This window comes from Mchenga conophoros, linkage group LG18, assembly GCF_057382185.1.
Source record: "Mchenga conophoros isolate Kocher_MC1m ecotype Shallow Benthic linkage group LG18, M_conophoros_male_GT1.1, whole genome shotgun sequence".
Classification (NCBI taxonomy): Eukaryota; Metazoa; Chordata; class Actinopteri; order Cichliformes; family Cichlidae; genus Mchenga; species Mchenga conophoros.
The window spans coordinates 22826868-22846674 of NC_140543.1; the positions used below are offsets into that span (position 1 = coordinate 22826868).

A 19807-nucleotide genomic window follows, 5' to 3' on the forward strand; every position below is an offset into this window, starting at 1 on the left:
AAACAAAAATAAACAAACAAAAAAAACGTGTTTAGTCTGGATTTATACGAACTGAGATTTGGAGAGCTGGTGTTTGATGCACGGAGCAGGAAAACTGAGAACAGAGTGTTTCTCTGCGTTCACAGTCAGTGTTTATGGTTTCTAACCCTGCGGCAGCATGTGGGAAGAGAAGTTCCTGGCAATCATACATTTTATTCCGACGTTGATGTGAACGCTTGTTATGACTAACTAGGCTTGGTATTAACATTGACAACTAACAGATTCGTTTATAAGACAGCTGTCCGAAATCCCGATTGATCATCGAGCATTCAGCGAGCAGGGAGTTATCAGTATGTGTAAGGGAAAGAAGTAGTCTAGTGGCAGATGGTATCCTTACATAAGCCAAATACGCTTGTGCAAGCGTTAAAAGCTGCCCTTGCAGTTTTACCAGGAAGGAAAAGTGTGCTTTGTGGGATGAAAGGTTCAAAAGCAATTCAATGACTGAAGAGTACAGTTACAGTCTGCAGGTGTCTGCTTTTCTTTTTTCTTTTTCTTTCTTTCTTTCTTTTTAATTTCTAACACGTCTATGCACGGCGTGTCTGGTTTGACATGTTGCATAAGGTATCTTAAAGCAACTCTCTAGAAACAGTTCGCTTGCGCTCCTCCAGGTTTTTTGCGAGCATGTCAAATGGAAATATCAGAGACTTTGACGAAATCACGTCTTTTCTGGGCGACTACGGGCTCTTTCAAATTCTCGTTATGGTTCTGCTCAGTGTAAGTACAATGCCCGCAGGATACATGGGTGTAATTGTGGTTTTTGTTTCGGATACACCCGAACATTATTGCAGAAGCCCAAACAGCTCCTCGCGCAACGGCACAGAGTGGGAACAGGAGAATGGTTTCCATGACCGGGGCAGCTGGATGGGACCGGGCAGCTGCTCTCGATACAAGCTCAATGAAAACTGGACAGAAAAAGCAGCCGGCTTCAATGACACAGAACAGTGTTTGGACGGCTGGGTTTTCAGCACTGACAAATACACCACCACCATCGTTTCTGAGGTTCAGTACTGCCTAAATGATCACTGACAGTCAGCCTGTAGTACACGAATTGTTTCGTATGGCTGTGACATTAAAAGACTTCGAGAGCTAAAACATGTAAAAATTGCTTCATGTATTCGAAATAAACTCACTTTAATCTATTATTTTTGTCTGAACGTAACCCGAATAACCATATTCTCTCCTTTTAACTGAAGTGGGATCTTGTGTGCGACAATGCATGGAAAGTCCCTTTCTCCACCTCTTTCTTCTTTGTGGGGGCACTTATTGGATCTTTTATTAGTGGACATCTATCAGACCGGTAAGTCTGTCATATAAAAATATGTAATCAGCCTTTGTTTAAAAAACGTTAAGATAAGGAGGCTGAAAGATATCGTGGCTTTAACAAGTAGCCTTTGTCTTCTTTTTTTTCACGAGGAAAGGTTAAAAAAGTTTTTTTTCTTACCTGGGTGAATTGAAAAAAAAAAATCATAAAAAGCTTTTGATATATGATTGCTAAAGTGACCTACAAATAAAACTAGTTGCTTTAAAGTTTTAGGAGGAGAGTTAAATTGTTTTCAGAACAGATAAGTCATGTAAAAATATTTAATACTGCAGTCTGAAAGATGGAGGAGTGTGGCTCAAAGAGGCTCCTAAATTTAGGTCTGTGTATTAAATGTGCATGTTCTTTTGTGTGAGTATGTATTTCCTGGCTGAAAACTATCAAGAGTGTATTTAGAACTCTGCAGGTTTGAGGTTGAAGCCTGCAGAGCTGTTTTCATGTCATCTGAGGCTTGTGTTTGTTTCCAGTTTGGATTCTATGATCCGCTTGTCTCAGCAAGTTGTTTGGTAAACGGATCAAAGATCTGGAAGCAGATATTCAGTCTAAATATCCAGGTAGTGGGCAACAGAGCAACATAGTGTACGCACTACTGTGGTAGAAGGGAATCTTTTTCTTAGTTCATAACAAGCAGGCAAAGCTACAAGTAAAGATTGTCTCTTTCACTTTTAGTTATTGGTATTTGGGTTGTTTTTTTTATTTTAAATTTTTTTATATATATATATATTTACATATGTATTATTTGATGAGCTGAAACCAAACAATTTTTAGCAGTGGTGCTGACAGAAAACAATTAAAACCCATACCATCTGAGAGAATCAAAAAAATAGAGAGAAGTAAAACTGATAACCAGCCCAAACTCACTATGATACTGTTATGTTTTCATGACATTACATCTTTACATCTCTGTATTCCCTATTTCTGCATAACTTTTCTTACAGATTTGGTAGAAAGCCAGTATTTTTTTTCACTATGATCCTACAAACAGTCACCGCTTTGATCCAGGTCACCTCCGTCAGCTGGGTCATGTTCACTATCCTCAACTGTCTAAGAGGACTTGGCCAAATTTCCAATTTCATTGCATCACTCGTACTCGGTAAGGCAGCCCATTTGCTCCTATCACACTTCAAGAAGTCTCGGCATGTATTCTCCAGGGCTGAAACAAAGTGTAGCACAGAGCCATGCTTCTGTTCCTCAGCGTGGCGGTGGTTCAAAACCCATTGAAAGGTTGTGCTGTACCATTTCATTTTGGGTCTTAAAAACCTGGTTGTATTGTGTTGAGGCAGTTTAAAGAAGCATTAATCACTATTTCTTGTCTTTTTGTTAAACATATCACATTTACCTAACACAGAGGAGACACACGTTTCTAGTAGGGTTACATCATCCAGCGTAAAAAAAAAAAATTGTGCCAAACACGTTGATCCTTCCGCTGTGGTGACATTTTATAAATAAAAGGTCAGCCAATAGAAGCTTTCATGTGAACAAGCAGAATTAAAGTCTACATAAAAGTTTCTTTAACCCCGAGAGGTCTAATCAGCATCTGTGGTGATCCTAACCATAATTTATTATATTATTTAATTTCTTCTGACTATGATTGCCGACTCCTGTTTGTCTGAACAAAGCTGTATTTTTCAGCTCCAGAGGTATCTCCATGAAATCAGATAAAGTGCCTCAAGCATTGAAGGAGCATCCTTTTGATCTAAGGCTGTGCTCCTTGAAAGAAAGGCGTTTTGGCTTTTTGTAGCTTACTTTTCATCTCCAAGGCTCTAGGCTAAAGTAAAATACTCCTTTAAGCCATTGTCTCAGAAAACCAATCCTCTCATGTTTCCTTTCATTAAAGCCCAATCCTTCATCTTTGTCTTGTCCAGGTTCTGAAATGCTGAGTAAGTCTGCCAGGGTGACCTACATTCTGCTGGGACACAGTCTTGGGTTTGGCTTTGGTTATGCCTTATTGCCCCTCTTTGCTTACTTCATACGTGGCTGGAGGATGCTGCTGGTTGCTGCTGCCCTCCCAGGCTTCCTATTTATTCCAACGTGGTGGTAAATCTAATGGATGATGATTCATGTAACCAGTGCACAGAGAATTTTATTAGGACTTTGTGCACCCCTGCATTTCAGTGCATTAATCCGATATTAGCAATGCAATTTTAGAGAAACATGTCAGTATTCGGGTTTTAGCATTCAGTTAAAGGTTACGTAAAAAATCTGAATGGGGAAAGATTTTACCATGATATTATTGTAAGTGCTATTGGCTGTTTTTAAAAAAACAAAAAAACAAAACAAAAACATAACATAAGAGTCTCTTGGGTTAACTCTAATAAAACATATATAATATTGTGGTCTGATGAAAATGACCAGAGCAGCTGGAGCTGATACAATGACATAGCTAACTCACATAACTGCTGTTTATATTTGTGGTGTTCACGACATGCCCAGCCTTGTCAATAAGTAGCTATAGGTTCCTGTTAAACAAAACTGGAAAACTGAGTCCACAGTTACTTGTTAAACTCAATTTCCATGTGATGCTGCATGTGGATGTCTCATAACAGCAACTTTGCTTCTTGTTATGAAAAGTATAAAACATATTCACATACATTATAGAAATATTTGATCAGCGAGTGGAGACCAACAGACGTGTTACAGCAGGCAACATCAAAATTTGTGCATGTACTATTTGGTTTCACTGTGAAAGTAACTCTGGAACGTTTGATGAATGCAGAGTTAGAACAGAAGTTAGTCAATGCCTGCAAGATAATGTTTTTGTTTAGTCAGATACATTACATGTACATATTCTGTCACTCAGCGTAAGGAATTAGAATATTTTTTATTTATCCTTCAATCTAACCAGCCAAGCTAAACGAATCTATTTTTTTTTGGTTTTATTTGTCTTTGTGTTAATATATAACATAAAAAACTGTTCAAGGGCAAGTTGCATCAAAGCAAACCAGAAGATTTCTGAAATAATGCCCTTTAGGCAGGCAAGGCCAAATTAGGGAAATTTGAAAATAACCTATCAGCACAAACATGTCACGCCAACTATCAGGCACGGTGGTGGAGGGTGGTGATTTGAGTTTGTTTTGCAGCCACAGGATTTGGGCACCTTGCAATCACTAGGCCGACCATGAACACCTCTGTATACCAAAGTATTGTTAAGTCAGATGTGAGGCCAGCTGTCGGACAAATAAAGCTTCATCCAAATTGTGTCATGTAACAGGACAATGATTGAAGCCACAGCAGCAAATCTGCGACAGAATGGCTGAAAAACAAAAGAATCAAGGTGTTGCCATGGCCCAGTCAAAGTCCAGATCTCACCCTGACTGAAATGCTGTGGCAAAACCTTAAAAGAGCAAATAAACGAATGCCCACAAACTGCAATGAACTGAAGCAACATTGTAAAAAAGAGTGGGTCAAAGTTCCTTCACAGCGATATGAGAGACCCATAAAGTCATGCAGAAAACTTTTACTTCAAGTTATTGCTGCTAAAGGTGGTTCTACAAGCTACTGAATCACAGGTTGTACGTAGTTTTCCAAAGGACTGCTTAGAGTCAAAACCAGTGAAAAATATCTTTTTGACAGGAGTGTATATATACTGGAGGAGTGTCCACCACACAGACAGAGAGAGAGAAAACAACAACGGACCCAACCCAGTACAGGATCTAAATAAACAGGAATAATGAAATAAAACAGATTAATGAACTTAATTAATGAACCTCAAAATTGTTCCTCATATATACTCTGACATGTAGATTTAGTTACATCTGGTATCACACAGTATATCAAATCCGTACATTACTGAACTGGCGTTACTGAAAACTGTTATGCTGTCAAATCCACTGAGGGTTTTGCTGAGTGATGCAATAAGTCTTTCGTTTTCTTTTAGAAACCAGAATGGCACACACATAAAACAAAGTCCAGCCTCACTATCCTTTTTACGAGCGCATGAAACTAATTTCTCAAAAGCAAAGTTCACTCACGATCAGTTCAGACAAGATAACACTGTTGTCAGTCAGCCTGGACGACATTTGGGTGACAGTTGTGATAGATAACACGTGTTTTCACTGAATCTGGAAAAATCTTGTTTTGAGGTGCATGTTTTGCTACACGCTTTTCACTGCTCTTGTGTGTGCAGCTTGATTCCTGAGTCGCCTCGTTGGCTTTTGCAGAAAGGTCGAGTGGAGGAGGCTGAGCTTGTCATACGTAAGGCTGCCCAGTGGAACAGAGTCCCCGCCCCTGAGGTCATATTCAGAGCTGGGGATTGCTTGGAGCTCATGGTACCATTTTTTTTTTTATTTCCTTGAGCTATGAAAGCCATTGTGCTCCAGTATAAAATATAACTTAAATTGTAGAAATCACACAATACTTTTCCACCATGCAATCTGAAATTATTATATATTCAGTGTGGACAGACGACTTTGCTCTATAATGTTCTGTTTCTTTCTGTGTCTAATTCAGCAAAATAAAGATGAAGAAGAGCAGACATACACTTACATGGACTTGATGCGCACCCATAACATAAGGAACATAACAATTTTAGGTGTTTTCATATGGTAATGGGCTTTCCGGAAACATACAGTAATGCCAGATATTGTGTTGCATGTTTTAGTAGCAATAATTATGCTGTCTAATGTAAAACAAACTTGTATTGCTGAGTCTTGATTATGCTTTTTTTGCAGGATGTCTGTGGCCATGGTCTACTATGGGCTCTCTCTCAATAGCAGCAACCTGCATGGAAACATCTACCTCAACTGCTTCATTTCTGCAGCCATTGACATTGTTGTGTATGTAGCCACCTGGCTTCTGATTGATAGGGCTCCACGGCCCACTTTACTCTTCACCACGCTGATGTTCTGCGGTATCATGCTTCTGGTTATAAAGCTGGTTCCTGAAGGTATGTGTACAATATTAGCAGTGCCAGGAATTAACTAGAACACTCGGTAGATTAGCACTTTGTTTAAACTTTTTCTAATCACTGCCTTTTTCTTTCCAGACATGCCCATCATGGTCCAGGTGTTGGCTTTGGTGGGAAAGACTGGTGTATCTGCTGCTTACTGCTTTATCTACGTGTTTTTCACTGAGCTGATGCCCACTGTGGTCAGAAACATGGGCTTGGGGATCTGCGCCACAGCTGCACGAATAGGAGCTATCATATGTCCTTATTTACTTTACATGGGTAAGTGTGCTTTCTTTTTGTTTTTCGGTCAGAGAGCTTAGGGGAGGTGCATGGGCATCAAAGCTGAAGCAACAATATCCATGTTCGGGGCTAATCTGGCATTTTAGTATTTCAGTTAGTGTTTCACTTTGATAACAGGGGCAGTGGTTAGCATTGCTGGCTCACAGCGAGAAGAGTTATATCCATGTTAGGGCATTTCTGTGTGGAGTCGGTACATTTTCCTCATGTGTGGGTAGTCTGGCTCCTTCGTACAGTCTATAGACATGTGTGGGGTTAGGCTAACTAGATGTGAAGCATCTATGGTTGTCTGTCTCACCCTATGATAATTAAGTCTCCTAGCAACCCTAAAACGGATAAGCAGAAGAAACTGGATGGATGGACTTTGATTGGACAGCCTAACATTGCATCCTGGTTTGATCATGATTTCTGTAATAGGTTTGCAGTTCATGAGCCTGAGTGAAGGAAGCCGTGACAACAGAATTGACCTTAATGTGTAAAATCAACAGAGGCCACTTTCAAATGACAAAGTCCACTTTAGGATTGACGGTTTAATAAATAACACTATACATGCAGTTATTATCAGAGGCCTCATCCTCATTTCTACTGTGACCTAGAGTTGTCATGTGTGATTTAAGTGGTTTGATTAAGGAAGTCTGTTTTCCACCTCTCTTGAAATTATTTTTAGTTGGTTACAATTTTGTATATTCATTTCCCCAATGGTTTTCTCATCTTCTCTGGACTCTGTATATCTTTTTATTTCTGAAATACATCTTGGTAACCTGACCTCCTTCCATTATTGTGTACAAGAGAATGTGCTAACACCATTTTTCCCTTTTTCCGTTTTGTTTTTTTGTTGCCAGTATATTGCGTTATTGATCTGGTTTTAAATGTATTTGTAAATGTTGTAATATAATTCTTAATGCTTGTGTATTGTGCACATCTTCATGATGTGGAAATCCTTTTAACAGTGAAAAGATCTCTCATCGTTCCATTTTAAATGCCTTTTATTTTTCTTGCAGGTCTATACAGCAAGATCCTTCCCTACATCATTTTTGGCACAGCCAGTATTATGGCTGCTGCCGTTAGCATGTTGTTGCCAGACACCAGAAACAGCAAACTCCCTGACCTTCTCATCCAGACCAAACACATCAGACGGTATGCTGTTGATGGACGTACCGAGTTCAGATTTCCCTTTTATTTTAATGGCATAATGTTTGTGGATGGGAGTACACTATAACCATGACCTGAAATTAAAGGATCCGGCTTTTGATAATAAGTCTGTTACTAATGTATTTGTATTATGCAGTATATATAAACACACTGGCTCGCATCAGAAAAATTTTAATTAAAAGGAGCAAAAATTCTTCAGAGCCAACTGAATCGCAGCATTTTTTTTGTGTGTGTGTATTTTAGCCATTCTTATTTATCTGTTCATTCTGCCTTCGTTTCTCTTTATATCTTTAAGCTTCTCCTGCTGTTCAAAGGAAGCTCTTTCAACCCGACCTGATGCAACTGAAGGCTTCAAAGAAGTGAACTAGAGTGCCATCTACTGAAAGGAAATCACACAGCAAGTGTGGAAGGACCACATGCATTTGAAGATGAACTACATGTATCGTTAGCTTTAAGATGTGTCTGTAGGACTGTGAGAGGTTAATCTGAAGAAAGTTAACTGAGCTTCTTTGTTCTTGTCATGCAGAATTAGTAATATACTTAAATTCCTGGGTTTACACTTTCTCCATCCAGAGTCTTAAATGGTGCTTTTGTTTTTGGCCTACTTGATTGTTCGTCTGTTTGTTTTTCAGAATGTATTTTTATGCACTCTTGTATTTACAACATTTATTAAAATAAACTGCATCTCACAATGATGTAGACAAAAAATAAATTGTGTAGATGGTTTTGAAATAGATTTTCCTAATTTGATAAGTCTTCATGTCTGTCCAGTTTTTGCTGATTTAGAAAAACACCCCTCATTTCATTATATTGTGCTAGGAAAATCAGATTTATTGAAACGTGTGTAAAAATACATTCGGAATACAAAAATAGTTTGCACAATTCTAAAGAGCCTGAAAGTGGTACCACCCTTATTTTTCAGTATGTCCTGAACTCTTTTAAGCTTTCTTAGGAATAGTTCTCCAGGGTTCTTGAACAATATTCAAGCTCTTCTTTTTTGTTTGTTGGCTGTATTTTGTTCTGTTCCCAGTGCTGTGGTCCAGATTCTGATGAGGAAAATCCATCACTTCCAGTGTTCCACTAAAGACATGATTTTCAGATTGTGTTCATTTGTTTCTTCAATTGTTTTTCTCTGAAGAACACACTGCACACCATGCTGACATGCTGTGTTTGAGCTAATAGCTCTTACAATGTGTAGACACTACACTGGTTTCAAAGTGCTTTTTTTGCTTCCATAATTCATAGGTCAGTGTTAAATGGCTTAATACCATAAAACAGATACATAGTCTTCTGAAAATGGTCAGGTACAACAACTTGGCCAAACCTGTGTGAAAAATCAACCAATGTCCAAAGAAAAAACAGAGGGTCTTTCGAAAGTCTGGAGAATTATTGCCCATGATAACTTAAAAAAATAACAAAAAATAAATAAATACAAGAAAGGCTGGCAGCGTGGAAGGATGAAATAAAGAAATGAAGGCTGGCTTGAGACCTTCGCACGGTAATGTACATTGGTAATCCGAGAAAGAAGCGCAGTCACAATAGAAAGTCTCAGGCCTCCGTTTTGTGCTTCAGGTGAATGGATGAATTGTTAGCCAATCAAACAGGCAGCTTGGAAGGCTATAGATCCGAAAGACTTTCAAGCAGTACCATCAGCTTCACGATTATTTATTTATATAAATAAATATTTGAAAACCCTGCATTCCGGATAGTGTTCTAAAGAAATAAGTGTTATTAGTGCCTTCAAAGATAGATCCATATGTCTTTGAAGGCAGGTTAACAAATAGAATGAACTTTAAATCTTTTGTTTTTTTATTATTTTACAATATTTTTTACAACTTTGTTATTTCCCATTTTACAAAACAAAAGGCCCTCACAGCATGTATTCGCTAAAGTCCTTTGTACAAAAGGTTGCACGTTTTAAAAAATGTAATGTAAATACACAAGTAGAGCGATAAAATAAAATACGTTTTTTAAAAATCGAATTAAATTTAAATGATCAAATAACGAGACTAATTTACGGGTTTTGTTTAATTATTTTTATTTTTCCTTTTTTACTAAAGAGTTTCATTTCATTCGGCCATCTGTTTACGTATGCTTTGGTATCTGTTGGAAGCATTAAGTATCTATATAAGTCAGCGTTCATACCGTCGATGGTTCATACTGCTGCTCGCGCAGCTGTCTAAAATATCGCGAGATTGCTACTCTGGACTACTTAAGGCTCAGTCTTGACTGCACCGCGCCCCCGTGATCGTCCCTGCTGAAGACACTAGACCCCGGTGTCTACAGCAATAACACACCTACCCCGCTGAAAGAAGATATTGGGATAAAACAGCCAGTTAAGCTAATGTTTCTAACTTAAACAAAGGGGGAAGTCACCGGAAGAAAAGTGAACAAACATCCGCTTGCTTTCGACTCGCGTGAAATGTGCGGCTGTCACGCAACAGCTAGCAGATGAAGTTAGTTAGATAGCTAGCTAACGTATATGTGCTGATAGTTATGGCTTTAGCTTTGAAAATCTTTTTTTTGCCTTTACGTTGTAGCTAGTTAATCCTCGATTAATTGGACATTTACATTTTGGTGCAAGTGCGGTGACCATTATGCTAGTTGTCGTGCTACGTCTACTCATCTAACACTAACCTAGCTAGCTAAGACTGGTGTTATATTACCGTATTTGTATTCATAATTTGATGTGTCGCTCTTGTAGTAAATTAGATTTAAGCTGAGTCACAGGTTAAGCCGGCGTTGATTTGAAGACACAAATTAAGTAAGTTTAGCCAGGTTAACTGTCCTACCTGGTAACAGCTAAACAGAAAACGTCAAGTAGATAGCATCTAGTCTACAAGACAGTGTTTGTCTATTATCTAACCTCCCAAAGTTGCACGTGGTAATCACAGGCCCCTTACCTTGTCAGCAATTTCTAAATCATATAGATTACAGGATCTTATCATCTGTAGCTGTAGAGGAAAGTGTCACTCAGTCCAAGTTCATATTTTACCCTCAAATAAACATGGCTCCTAAAAAGAGACCAGTGCCCTTAAACATTGCTCCTGCTAGTGATGGATTATCCACCTCCATGAATACAGAGATTACATCTGAGTAAGTTGACCTGCTGAGTTAAAATTTTGCAGTTGTTTGAAAATATGTTATTCTAAACTGTCTCTTAATTTTATCAGGGCCAATTTAGAAGCGCTGAAGAAAATACTGGAGGAGCTGGACCTGGATGAACAACAAAAGAAAAGATTAGAAGCTTTCCTTACCCAGAAGGCCAAGGTTGGCGAGCTGAAAGATGATGACTTCCATCGTATCTGTGAGCTGGGTGCAGGCAACGGAGGAGTGGTCAACAAGGAGTGCCACAAACCTTCAGGCATAATCATGGCCAGAAAAGTGAGCTTTTGCAATTATAAAACAAAAAGCTGCTGGGTCTTTTATACTTGAGTTGATCTTTCTGGTATTAGTGTTCACCCTTTGATACCCATTTAATATAACACCTTTCTTCTGTGTTTAGCTCATACATTTAGAAATAAAACCTGCAATAAGAAACCAGATCATCAGAGAGCTTCAGGTACTACACGAGTGTAATTCTCCCTACATTGTGGGTTTCTATGGAGCTTTTTACAGCGATGGAGAAATCAGCATCTGCATGGAACACATGGTAAGAATTTAAAAAAATTGTATTCCAGTAGTGTTTTGATCCCAACAAAGATATCATCTTTTCTCTTATCTGTTGCTGAAGATTTATAGAGAGGACAACTGGATTAAAAAGTGTTTTTTACCCAAACAATCAAATGATGTTGTCTAAAATCCCTATCCATTTTGCCCAATGTCTTTGTAATTGAATTAATCTGGTGGGTGTGGGTGTGTGTATATGCGTGTATGCATATGCAGCAGTAATTTGTTGGAAGTGGGTTAATGAGGTACACAAACTGTGTTAATTCTTTACAGTATTCACAAAAAGGATAGAATAATCTAGCCAGTCACTGGCTACATTAGTCGCCTTGAGTTCTTCTTTGCACCTGACAGTGCCTTCTTCCTTGTCCCAAGATATACACTCTCCATCTGATATACTTGTTCCTAATCCTGCCAATTCTTGCCAGTCTCAATGTACATCTCAGTTCAATCTTCAATTGAATTCCACCTCATTTTCATCAGACGCAGGTCTGTTATTACTTTTGCGTAACTGTTTTTAAGAATCAATCTGTTGGCATTTTCATTTACTTTCTGAATAAGGTCTTCAGGCTGCCTTCTGTTATTTTAGCACTCGTATCATAAGTTGCTGTAATCTCTCTGGTGTAGGATGGTGGCTCTCTGGACCAGGTGATGAAAGAAGCAAAGCGGATTCCTGAAGAGATTCTGGGCAAAGTCAGCATTGCTGTAAGTATATTATTTTTTGCTGTCATGTTCTAATGTGGTAGTAAGTGGTAGACATTAATGAAACAATGTAGTGTTTTAATTTAATTAATTGAGGTGTTTAAAAACAAACAAACAACCAAACAATCACGTTCTGTCATAGTTATGTTATGATTTGTATTGAGATTAGGATCAAAATAACCATACTTGCTTTGCACAAGTGCATCTAAACACTTGTCACTCTTAGGCTACGTTCACACTGCAGGCGAAAGCGCATCAAATCCGATTTTTTTTTACCCTATGCGACCCATATCCGATCATGGTATGACAGTGTGAACGGCGCAAATCCGATATTTTCAAATCCGATCTGGGTCACTTTCGTATGTGGTACTGAATCCGATACATATCTGATGTTTTAGAAAGCGACTGCTGTTTGAACGGTCAAGTCGCATTAACTCCGCCTTTTACGTCACCGACACAAGACTGAAGCCAATTATCAGCGCCAGAGAAGACATCGCGAACGCTTCCTGGCCATCCAGTGTAGATGTCAGTGAAACTGTTGGGAAGACAACGTAAACATTTTATTTGTACTGTATAATCTGCAGATTCTGACAGAAATCTGCAACTATCCTTTGAAGCACCGCTCCTCTCTTAAACAACAATAAGGATCATTATTAGGTTATTTACATTATTATGTAAATAACAAAATAACTTAAAGCAAAAATTGGGAAACGTGAAGTCCGAAGTCTTTATATTAAGGGCCATCAGTCAAACAATACTGTTGCTCTGGGTCTAAACAGAGCGCGTTGTGTGTGACATCTTCTTTTGCGCATGCGGGCCGCTTTGAGCGTTCACAGTAGAGCGCGTTTGCTGTCGCATTTTATTTGTAGCGTGAACGAGCAGACAAAAAAATTGGATTTGATCAAAAAATCGGAATTGAGCATTAAGACCTGCAGTGTGAACGTAGCCTTAGTTCAGGATGAGTTCTGTCATATTGTTTTCTGTAGCATCAAGCCTGTTTAGCGTCATTGACTTCCTTAATTTTTCTCCGCTTTGAAACAGGTTTTGAGAGGCCTTGCCTACCTAAGAGAAAAACATCAAATCATGCATAGAGGTATCAGCATTTTCATTAAGTTTATGATTGTATCTTGAATAAATGAGTTTCATCTGCAAGTAGGATGTGGAGCAGTTTCTATTTACAGCCTAGTTTGATCTCAAGTGGGCCAGATTAGTAAAAGAACTGCATAATAACATCTTACTATAACGATCATTGTGTGCGTGTATGTTTGTTCCCAACTCCTTCTAGACCCCGTTCATTATTAAAATAAATTAAACTTGCTATATACATTTTTTGGAACTAAACTATAGGGTTTTACTCTTTTTGACTGAAACAAGTTGTTGGGATAGTAATATTTTCCATACAGATTCATTTGGGTATTAAAACTTTCATCATTTTTCCCAGAAAAGCAGTGTGGCTTGTTGAAAAAAAATGAGGATATTTATGATTTTACTACAACTTTGACACTTTGCAAAGCCATCCAGAGAAGGGCTGGACCATATCATACCATTCACGGTAATACCGGTGTAATGTTGGGCAACGATAAGAAAATGAAATATCGCGATAGAATATGGGTAAAACGCGCATGCGCAGTGCCTTTGTTTTCATACGCACATGGCGGCGATGGAGAATGAGAAGGGCGAAAGCCAATCGTTGAATGAAACGGATGAACCAGAATTGGTTTGTAAAAATGCTGCAACTTCAGTGGTGGAACTGGTTTGGCTTTCGTCCGTCAGATACAGAACAAAACACTATTTTCGGTAGAGCATGCTAGCTTTCCGTCGTTATTACCGTGTTTTTTGGAAAATACGGCACACTTAAAATCAATCCTTTGATTTTTCTGAAAATCGACAGATCCCCTTATAATCCCGTGCGCCTTATGTATGAATTCTGGTTGTTTTTACTGACCTCGAAACGATTTTATGTGGTACACGGCGCTCGAAAATCTATCAAATGTTTTAGTACGACTTTGCTAAGCCATGAACCCGCACCGCTTGATGGATTGTCGGACCATTACGGCTATCGTAGGCAGGCGCCTCGCAGAGTGATACGTACTGTGCTTCAACATAATAGAGATTGACAGACCACGTGACTTTCGCGCATTGCATGCCGGGAACTCGTGGCAAAACAATCCAAGTACCTGCATCAAATGCAAGCATTTGCAGCACCGCAAAACGTTCATTCTTCGGTTCCAATAAATTCTTGCTTTTTCTTTGCCCCCCAAAAAGGTATGTACAAAACGAAGGAGAACAATGCCGGTCCGTACAAAGACAGACTTGATGAAAAGTCAAAGAAAAGATACGAGGAAAAAAATCAAACCAGTGAAAGGGTCAGACCCTTACGAGCACACAGAGGGACAAAATACGTTAGCGTGCTGCCCAACTTTCACCACGCTCATATTTATAATCATACGGTTCTTGGAGTGAGTGCATGCACTCATGAAGTTTAGTAACTTCAGGTCACTGCAACAAGCCCAGGTACAGTTTACCGACGGATGGGTACAGGACCTTGAAATGCACCGTGTAGAACGAAAGACCATCGTACGTATCATAAGTTTACCAGTCTCACAAATCGTCATCATAAATACACATTCGTTAACCGTTTATTAATAGGACCTTTGAGCTCAATGGTAATTAATTAGTAGTGGAAATAATTTCTGGCAGCATTACAGAAATGTAGCAGTGACAATAATACTGTATGCTGTAATCGTACTGGGCAATTAGTGATACAAAACTGTTTTACCCTGTGAATAAAAGTATATGTTTTTGTCAGTGTACCATGGTAATAACAGAAGCGAAACACAATATTGTGTCAGGATAATTTACTATTTATGCACAATAAACAAAGGAGCATAGCGCGACAATTTCTGTTCAACGCCAGACTTGCTTGTAACCTATATCACCAATTATGTTAAGAAAAATGACGCATTAACTACAACAGCAGACTGACCTTTGTGGAAATGCTTGGAGCAGACTAACCTGTGAGCTGGAGTGTTCTGGGACATTATATTTTGTCTTTGAATGGCTGCAATCCAGTCGCCTCTTTGTTACTTCGGAAACATGGCTCGAACAATTTCTCTTCAACGACGTAATCTGATAACAACCGATCTCTTTACCCGTCGGCTTCCCGTGGCTGTCATGCGACCGGCTATTGCAGTTAATAACACAACAGCTTCTTGCCATTTTTTGTGTTTCTTTTTATTGCTGTATAACTGATTTCAATTGAAAGCCTGCGTGCGCTAGTACCTCTTGCCACGAGTTCCCAGAATTCTTTGCGATTTTACCCCTGAGTGACGTCACATTTTCAATCTCTATATTACCGTATTGTTTGTGTATAACTTCTTTTTAAGTTTTGTGGATATTATACATGGTTATGCTGAGGATATGTCGGCCAATTCCCACTGGAAATGCCTTTTGGTTAAACTGTCAGCAAGGAATTTGCATTTGCACTGTAAAATTTTTATATAACTTTAATGCACTTAAAAAACAGCTGCTTGTTGAAGTGAAAATACATTGATGAGCTTTTTATGCACTAATAAAGTTGTGGAGTTGTAAAGTATTTTGTCTAGTGTCAAATATATCGTGAGTTATATCGTTATCGCAAATTTTCAAATGTATATCATGATGAATATTTTCGGTCATATCGCCCTGCTCTAATCCAGAGGATCTTAGTGCATCCTTTGGTGGGCTGATTCTGGGCCTCAGGCTGTTTGACATCCATAGTATAGAGATTCAGTTGGATAACATTTTCATGTAATTTTATAAGTAATAAAATGTCCTTTTTATCTCAGATGTGAAACCCTCAAACATCCTGGTAAACTCACGCGGGGAGATCAAGCTGTGTGACTTTGGTGTGAGCGGGCAGCTCATAGACTCAATGGCCAATTCCTTTGTTGGAACAAGATCCTACATGTCGGTATGTTTGGGTCTGTTTATGAAACCTGTGGACAAGTTTGTTTCGCATCAATGTTCATGTAATGTGAGAATCTTTTTAACTCATTTTAGGTCGGTAACTTGAATAACAGGATTCTTTTGTGCTAATTTTGATGAAGAGATTTATCCACTGATACATATTTAACTTGAGATTAATGCTTCAGCTGTTTGAACAGTGTTCAACAGTTCCATATTACTATAATAAAGAACTGATGATTGTTTTGTGTGTTGTTTATGTTTGATGTCTAGCCTGAGAGATTGCAGGGGACTCATTACTCTGTGCAGTCTGATGTGTGGAGTATGGGCTTGTCCCTTGTAGAGCTGTCAGTTGGACGCTTTCCCATCCCCCCTCCAGATGCTAAGGAGCTGGAGGCCATATTTGGACGACCGATCTTGGATGATACACAGGGACAGACCCACAGCACATCCCCTAGACCCAAACCTCCGGGTAGACCTGTTAGTGGTAAGCTACACAATCATCTGTGTGTGTTTCAGGTGGCTGGCTGAAAGTGCAGTAGGCAAACCTTGCATGCAGACTGCTCCAAGTTTCCACATGAGAAATCACGTAACTTGCTGATATCAGTGAATTAGACACTCTGATTTATGAACCTGTCAGCTCCGTGATTGCTCGATGCCCCAAAGGAATGTTTGCCATGTTTTTAATTGAAGGTTTTTTTCTGATTGAGTTCTCACTTGTTTTGTTAAACTGACTTCCCCAGGCCACGGTCCGGTAATGGCTATCTTTGAACTACTAGACTACATTGTCAATGAGGTAAGATTATAAGAAGTTATCCAAAGCAGCATTTATTGTCAACCACGTAAAATCACGAATGAGTCACTTTCTGCTGTTTATACTACAACATTTTCTTTTAACTTTCAGCCACCGCCTAAACTACCCCATGGAGTATTCACCCCTGATTTTCAGGATTTTGTGACCAAGTGGTAGGACATTTTAAAACTCAACATATTGCTCACCTTTCCTCACTTACACATGTTAAGCGTCAAGTAGCATGACAAGTAATAGTGACATAACATTGGATTACATGTTTACTAACTTGATGGATTATCTTGATCTTCTTTGTGTCCAGTCTCATCAAAAATCCAGCAGACAGGGCTGACTTAAAAATGTTAATGGTAAGTGTCAGTTTGACTTTAAGTTCCCTATTTTTTTTAAACAGATTATCACAAAGTGAAATATGTGACAGGCCTAAATCACTGTCATTTTTATAGTAAAAAACTTCTCAACTAAACCGGCAGTGCTGTTTAACTTGATAGCAACTATATATTTAGTCAGCTGAGTTAGTGTGTTGTTAATATTTGTGCTTTTTCAGAACCACACGTTTATCAAGCGGTCTGAAGCAGAGGAGGTGGATTTCGCTGGGTGGCTTTGTAAAACAATGGGACTGAACCAACCCAGCACTCCCACACGCACTGCAGATTGAGCTATGTATATTCACTCAGACATTATGTAAAAACATGAAGACACTGCTGCCTAAAACTGTACATTCAGATATACTGTATACACCTTGTGTGACACATCCTCCCTCAGGTGGATCCGTAAAAGCTTCATCTTCAAATCAGCTCTATGATATTTTATCACATAATTCACATCCCAGGATAGATATTTAAAAAAAACACACACAAATGATTGTTGGAAGTGTTGACAGCATAGAGTATTAGAGATTTATTCGGTTCAGGATTTTGACTCATTAAGCCACATATCTGGGCCACTGATGCACTATTATTTTTTTTTATTTTTTTTTTTGCCCCCAGTAGCTTTTTGACATACAGCAGATCGTACATATACTGTATAGAATTGTAAAAGACTTGCTTGAAAAGGTTCATAAAACAGAACAAAAGAAATAACCAATATTTGTAATTTCATCCCCAGCCCCCCTAAATCCAATGCAGTTTTCCAGCTTTCTTGTCTGAAATTTTCTGAAGTGCTCTGAGGCTTACGCTGTTTTCACACATGCACTGGAAAATGTTGAAAGAATCCAGTGTGGATACTCACCCAGTTACTCTGTATGGTCTCCCTTGCATGCGGCTCCACTGGGTAATGTCCAATTAAGGGCTGCAGTGCATGTTTGAAAACGGCATTACAGTACAAGTATGCCAATCCCAGTTATTACAATCATGGCTAGGCTTTGTGTGTCTACAGAAAAATATACTTATGAGTTTCTTTATATGTCTGTTATGCAAATACACTGAGAAATGTAAGGATTAGCTTATTTTACTGAACAGGTTGCGCGCATCTGAGATGTTTCTGAAGTTTCTTGCTTTTCTTAACATGGGAGATTTCTACTAATTTTCAGATGTCTTGAGGTGAAGCACAATGTTTCATGCTTTACAGCATGACCCTCATGTCAAAGCCAAAAATAATAAAAAAGTGTTTTTACAAACGTTAAAAATAGTCTGTTCTCTGTTGCCTCTCCGTTATAGGGTTATGTTTTGTTTTTAAAGTTAAACATCTCTGAATTTTCCTTCTGCAGGTTTCGTATGTTTAGTAAAAGACTTCCTTTGCAAATCCTGGAAATTCAGCCCTGGGCAGATTCTACTTTTAAGAAGGCTGCTTTTATCCCTTGAATGAACTCCATCATGGCTCAATGGGCATTGTCAGCTTAAACAAATTATCTTTTTTTTTGTATACCCTCTAATGTAAACAACAGGATGTGGATTGGCCATGTGCATCCTGCGTTAGGGCATTTTGACTTTGTGTCCTGTCACCACCAGTTTAAAAACATAGTTTGGGGTAAATTCTTCAGAAACTTGATAAATCACAATGCTTTGGAGATGAATAAATGGTATGCACTGTGACTTCCAAGCATGATGGCTTCATTTACTGAAATATCACATCTGTCTTACACTTGTTTTACCAGAAGGGGGAAGCATATTGGGTGCATAGAACTGAGGACCTCCTGAACAAATACTAAAAAATAAAGTATAAGATATAGTAGTCTTCATATCTAAATATATCTGGGCTGAGAGATGCATTGTGAGGGCACTTCTGCTACCAAGTTAACGTTTGCATAATTGAATAAAGCTTAAGCTTGATATTGACCTGAGCCACTACCAGGTGAAGAAGGAAAAAAAATCCCCCCTTCCTTCCCTCTTATTTTGCACGGACAATGAAAACCTATCTAGTGTTGATTAAGCGCCTTCTCTTAATTGGGTGTCAACTTGCAGGATTAAAATGTAAGACACTGAGGTGTGAGAACGATACAGTGTTGCAGTATGCGGGGTGGCTAAGTGTTGACGGGAGGGGGACTAATGCAGCATAAAAACAGCAAAGTCTGCAGTCATTAATATGCAAATATGCAAATGAGAGGGTAATTAAGCTTGGGCGTTTGTCAGTGGCTCTTTGATTGCTAATGAATTCCAATCTGCAAGAAAGGGGGAGGGGATGATGAGCTAAAAATTAGGAAAAAGAACAGGATGACATTGTGCTCCTCTCTCTTTCTTACAAAAATAAGGAAACGAGTGCAGCATGAAGGCTTTTACCAAACATTGCAGTGTTTTTTTAGCTTGCGTCAGATACTAAAAAGGCCGTTGCAGTTGAAAACATGAAAGATACCTCTCACTAGAAATGCTGGCGCTAAAAATCAGTTTCAGCACGAGCAAACATCTCAGAAAAATGGGGAGGGGAGCGTGTGCCAACGACAATTAACCATTCACGCCGTCGGTGAGCAGTCAGCATGGCAGGCTTGAGCCACCGCAGGAAGGTAGAATGATTTCTGCTCATTAAGAGTGATGGGGCTGACCCCTGTTGAGAGATG

At 38.9% G+C, this 19807-nt stretch overlaps 2 protein-coding genes across 3 annotated transcripts; both read left to right on the forward strand.

Annotated features, from left to right (window-relative positions):
• Positions 1-420: 420 nt before the first annotated feature.
• On the forward strand, positions 421-8802 carry LOC146553762 (organic cation/carnitine transporter 2-like). Of its 2 annotated transcripts, XM_085255103.1 has the most exons (10): positions 423-1038; positions 1233-1336; positions 2296-2450; positions 3223-3394; positions 5484-5625; positions 5807-5901; positions 6028-6242; positions 6342-6524; positions 7544-7679; positions 7990-8801. In XM_085255103.1, the coding sequence occupies exons 1-10, from the start codon at positions 661-663 to the stop codon at positions 8060-8062; spliced, it is 1653 nt and encodes a 550-aa protein (XP_085111229.1). In that variant the 5' UTR covers positions 423-660; the 3' UTR covers positions 8063-8801. The 2 variants fall into 2 exon arrangements, with proteins under 2 accessions (XP_085111228.1, XP_085111229.1); XM_085255102.1 differs by having other exon boundaries at positions 421-1038; positions 7544-8802.
• A 1097-nt stretch (positions 8803-9899) lies between these two features.
• map2k2b (mitogen-activated protein kinase kinase 2b) lies at positions 9900-18442 on the forward strand. The gene is made up of 11 exons (XM_085253996.1): positions 9900-10790; positions 10868-11078; positions 11200-11346; positions 11988-12065; positions 13104-13155; positions 15890-16014; positions 16281-16494; positions 16751-16803; positions 16912-16973; positions 17120-17165; positions 17363-18442. Exons 1-11 carry the CDS (start codon positions 10702-10704, stop codon positions 17471-17473), a joined length of 1188 nt encoding a protein of 395 aa, XP_085110122.1. The 5' UTR covers positions 9900-10701; the 3' UTR covers positions 17474-18442.
• The last annotated feature ends 1365 nt before the right edge of the window (positions 18443-19807 follow it).

Excerpts from the sequence above, each read along its gene's own strand:
- LOC146553762 (XM_085255102.1), top strand. The coding sequence starts at position 661 with ATGTCAAATGGAAATATCAGAGACTTTGACGAAATCACGTCTTTTCTG. Across the intron at positions 1,039-1,232 it reads CCACCACCATCGTTTCTGAG|TGGGATCTTGTGTGCGACAA; the intron begins GTTCAGTACTGC and ends TTTTAACTGAAG. Across the intron at positions 3,395-5,483 it reads CTATTTATTCCAACGTGGTG|CTTGATTCCTGAGTCGCCTC; the intron begins GTAAATCTAATG and ends TTGTGTGTGCAG.
- map2k2b (XM_085253996.1), top strand. The coding sequence starts at position 10,702 with ATGGCTCCTAAAAAGAGACCAGTGCCCTTAAACATTGCTCCTGCTAGT. Across the intron at positions 11,347-11,987 it reads GCATCTGCATGGAACACATG|GATGGTGGCTCTCTGGACCA; the intron begins GTAAGAATTTAA and ends TCTCTGGTGTAG. Across the intron at positions 16,495-16,750 it reads TCCGGGTAGACCTGTTAGTG|GCCACGGTCCGGTAATGGCT; the intron begins GTAAGCTACACA and ends TGACTTCCCCAG.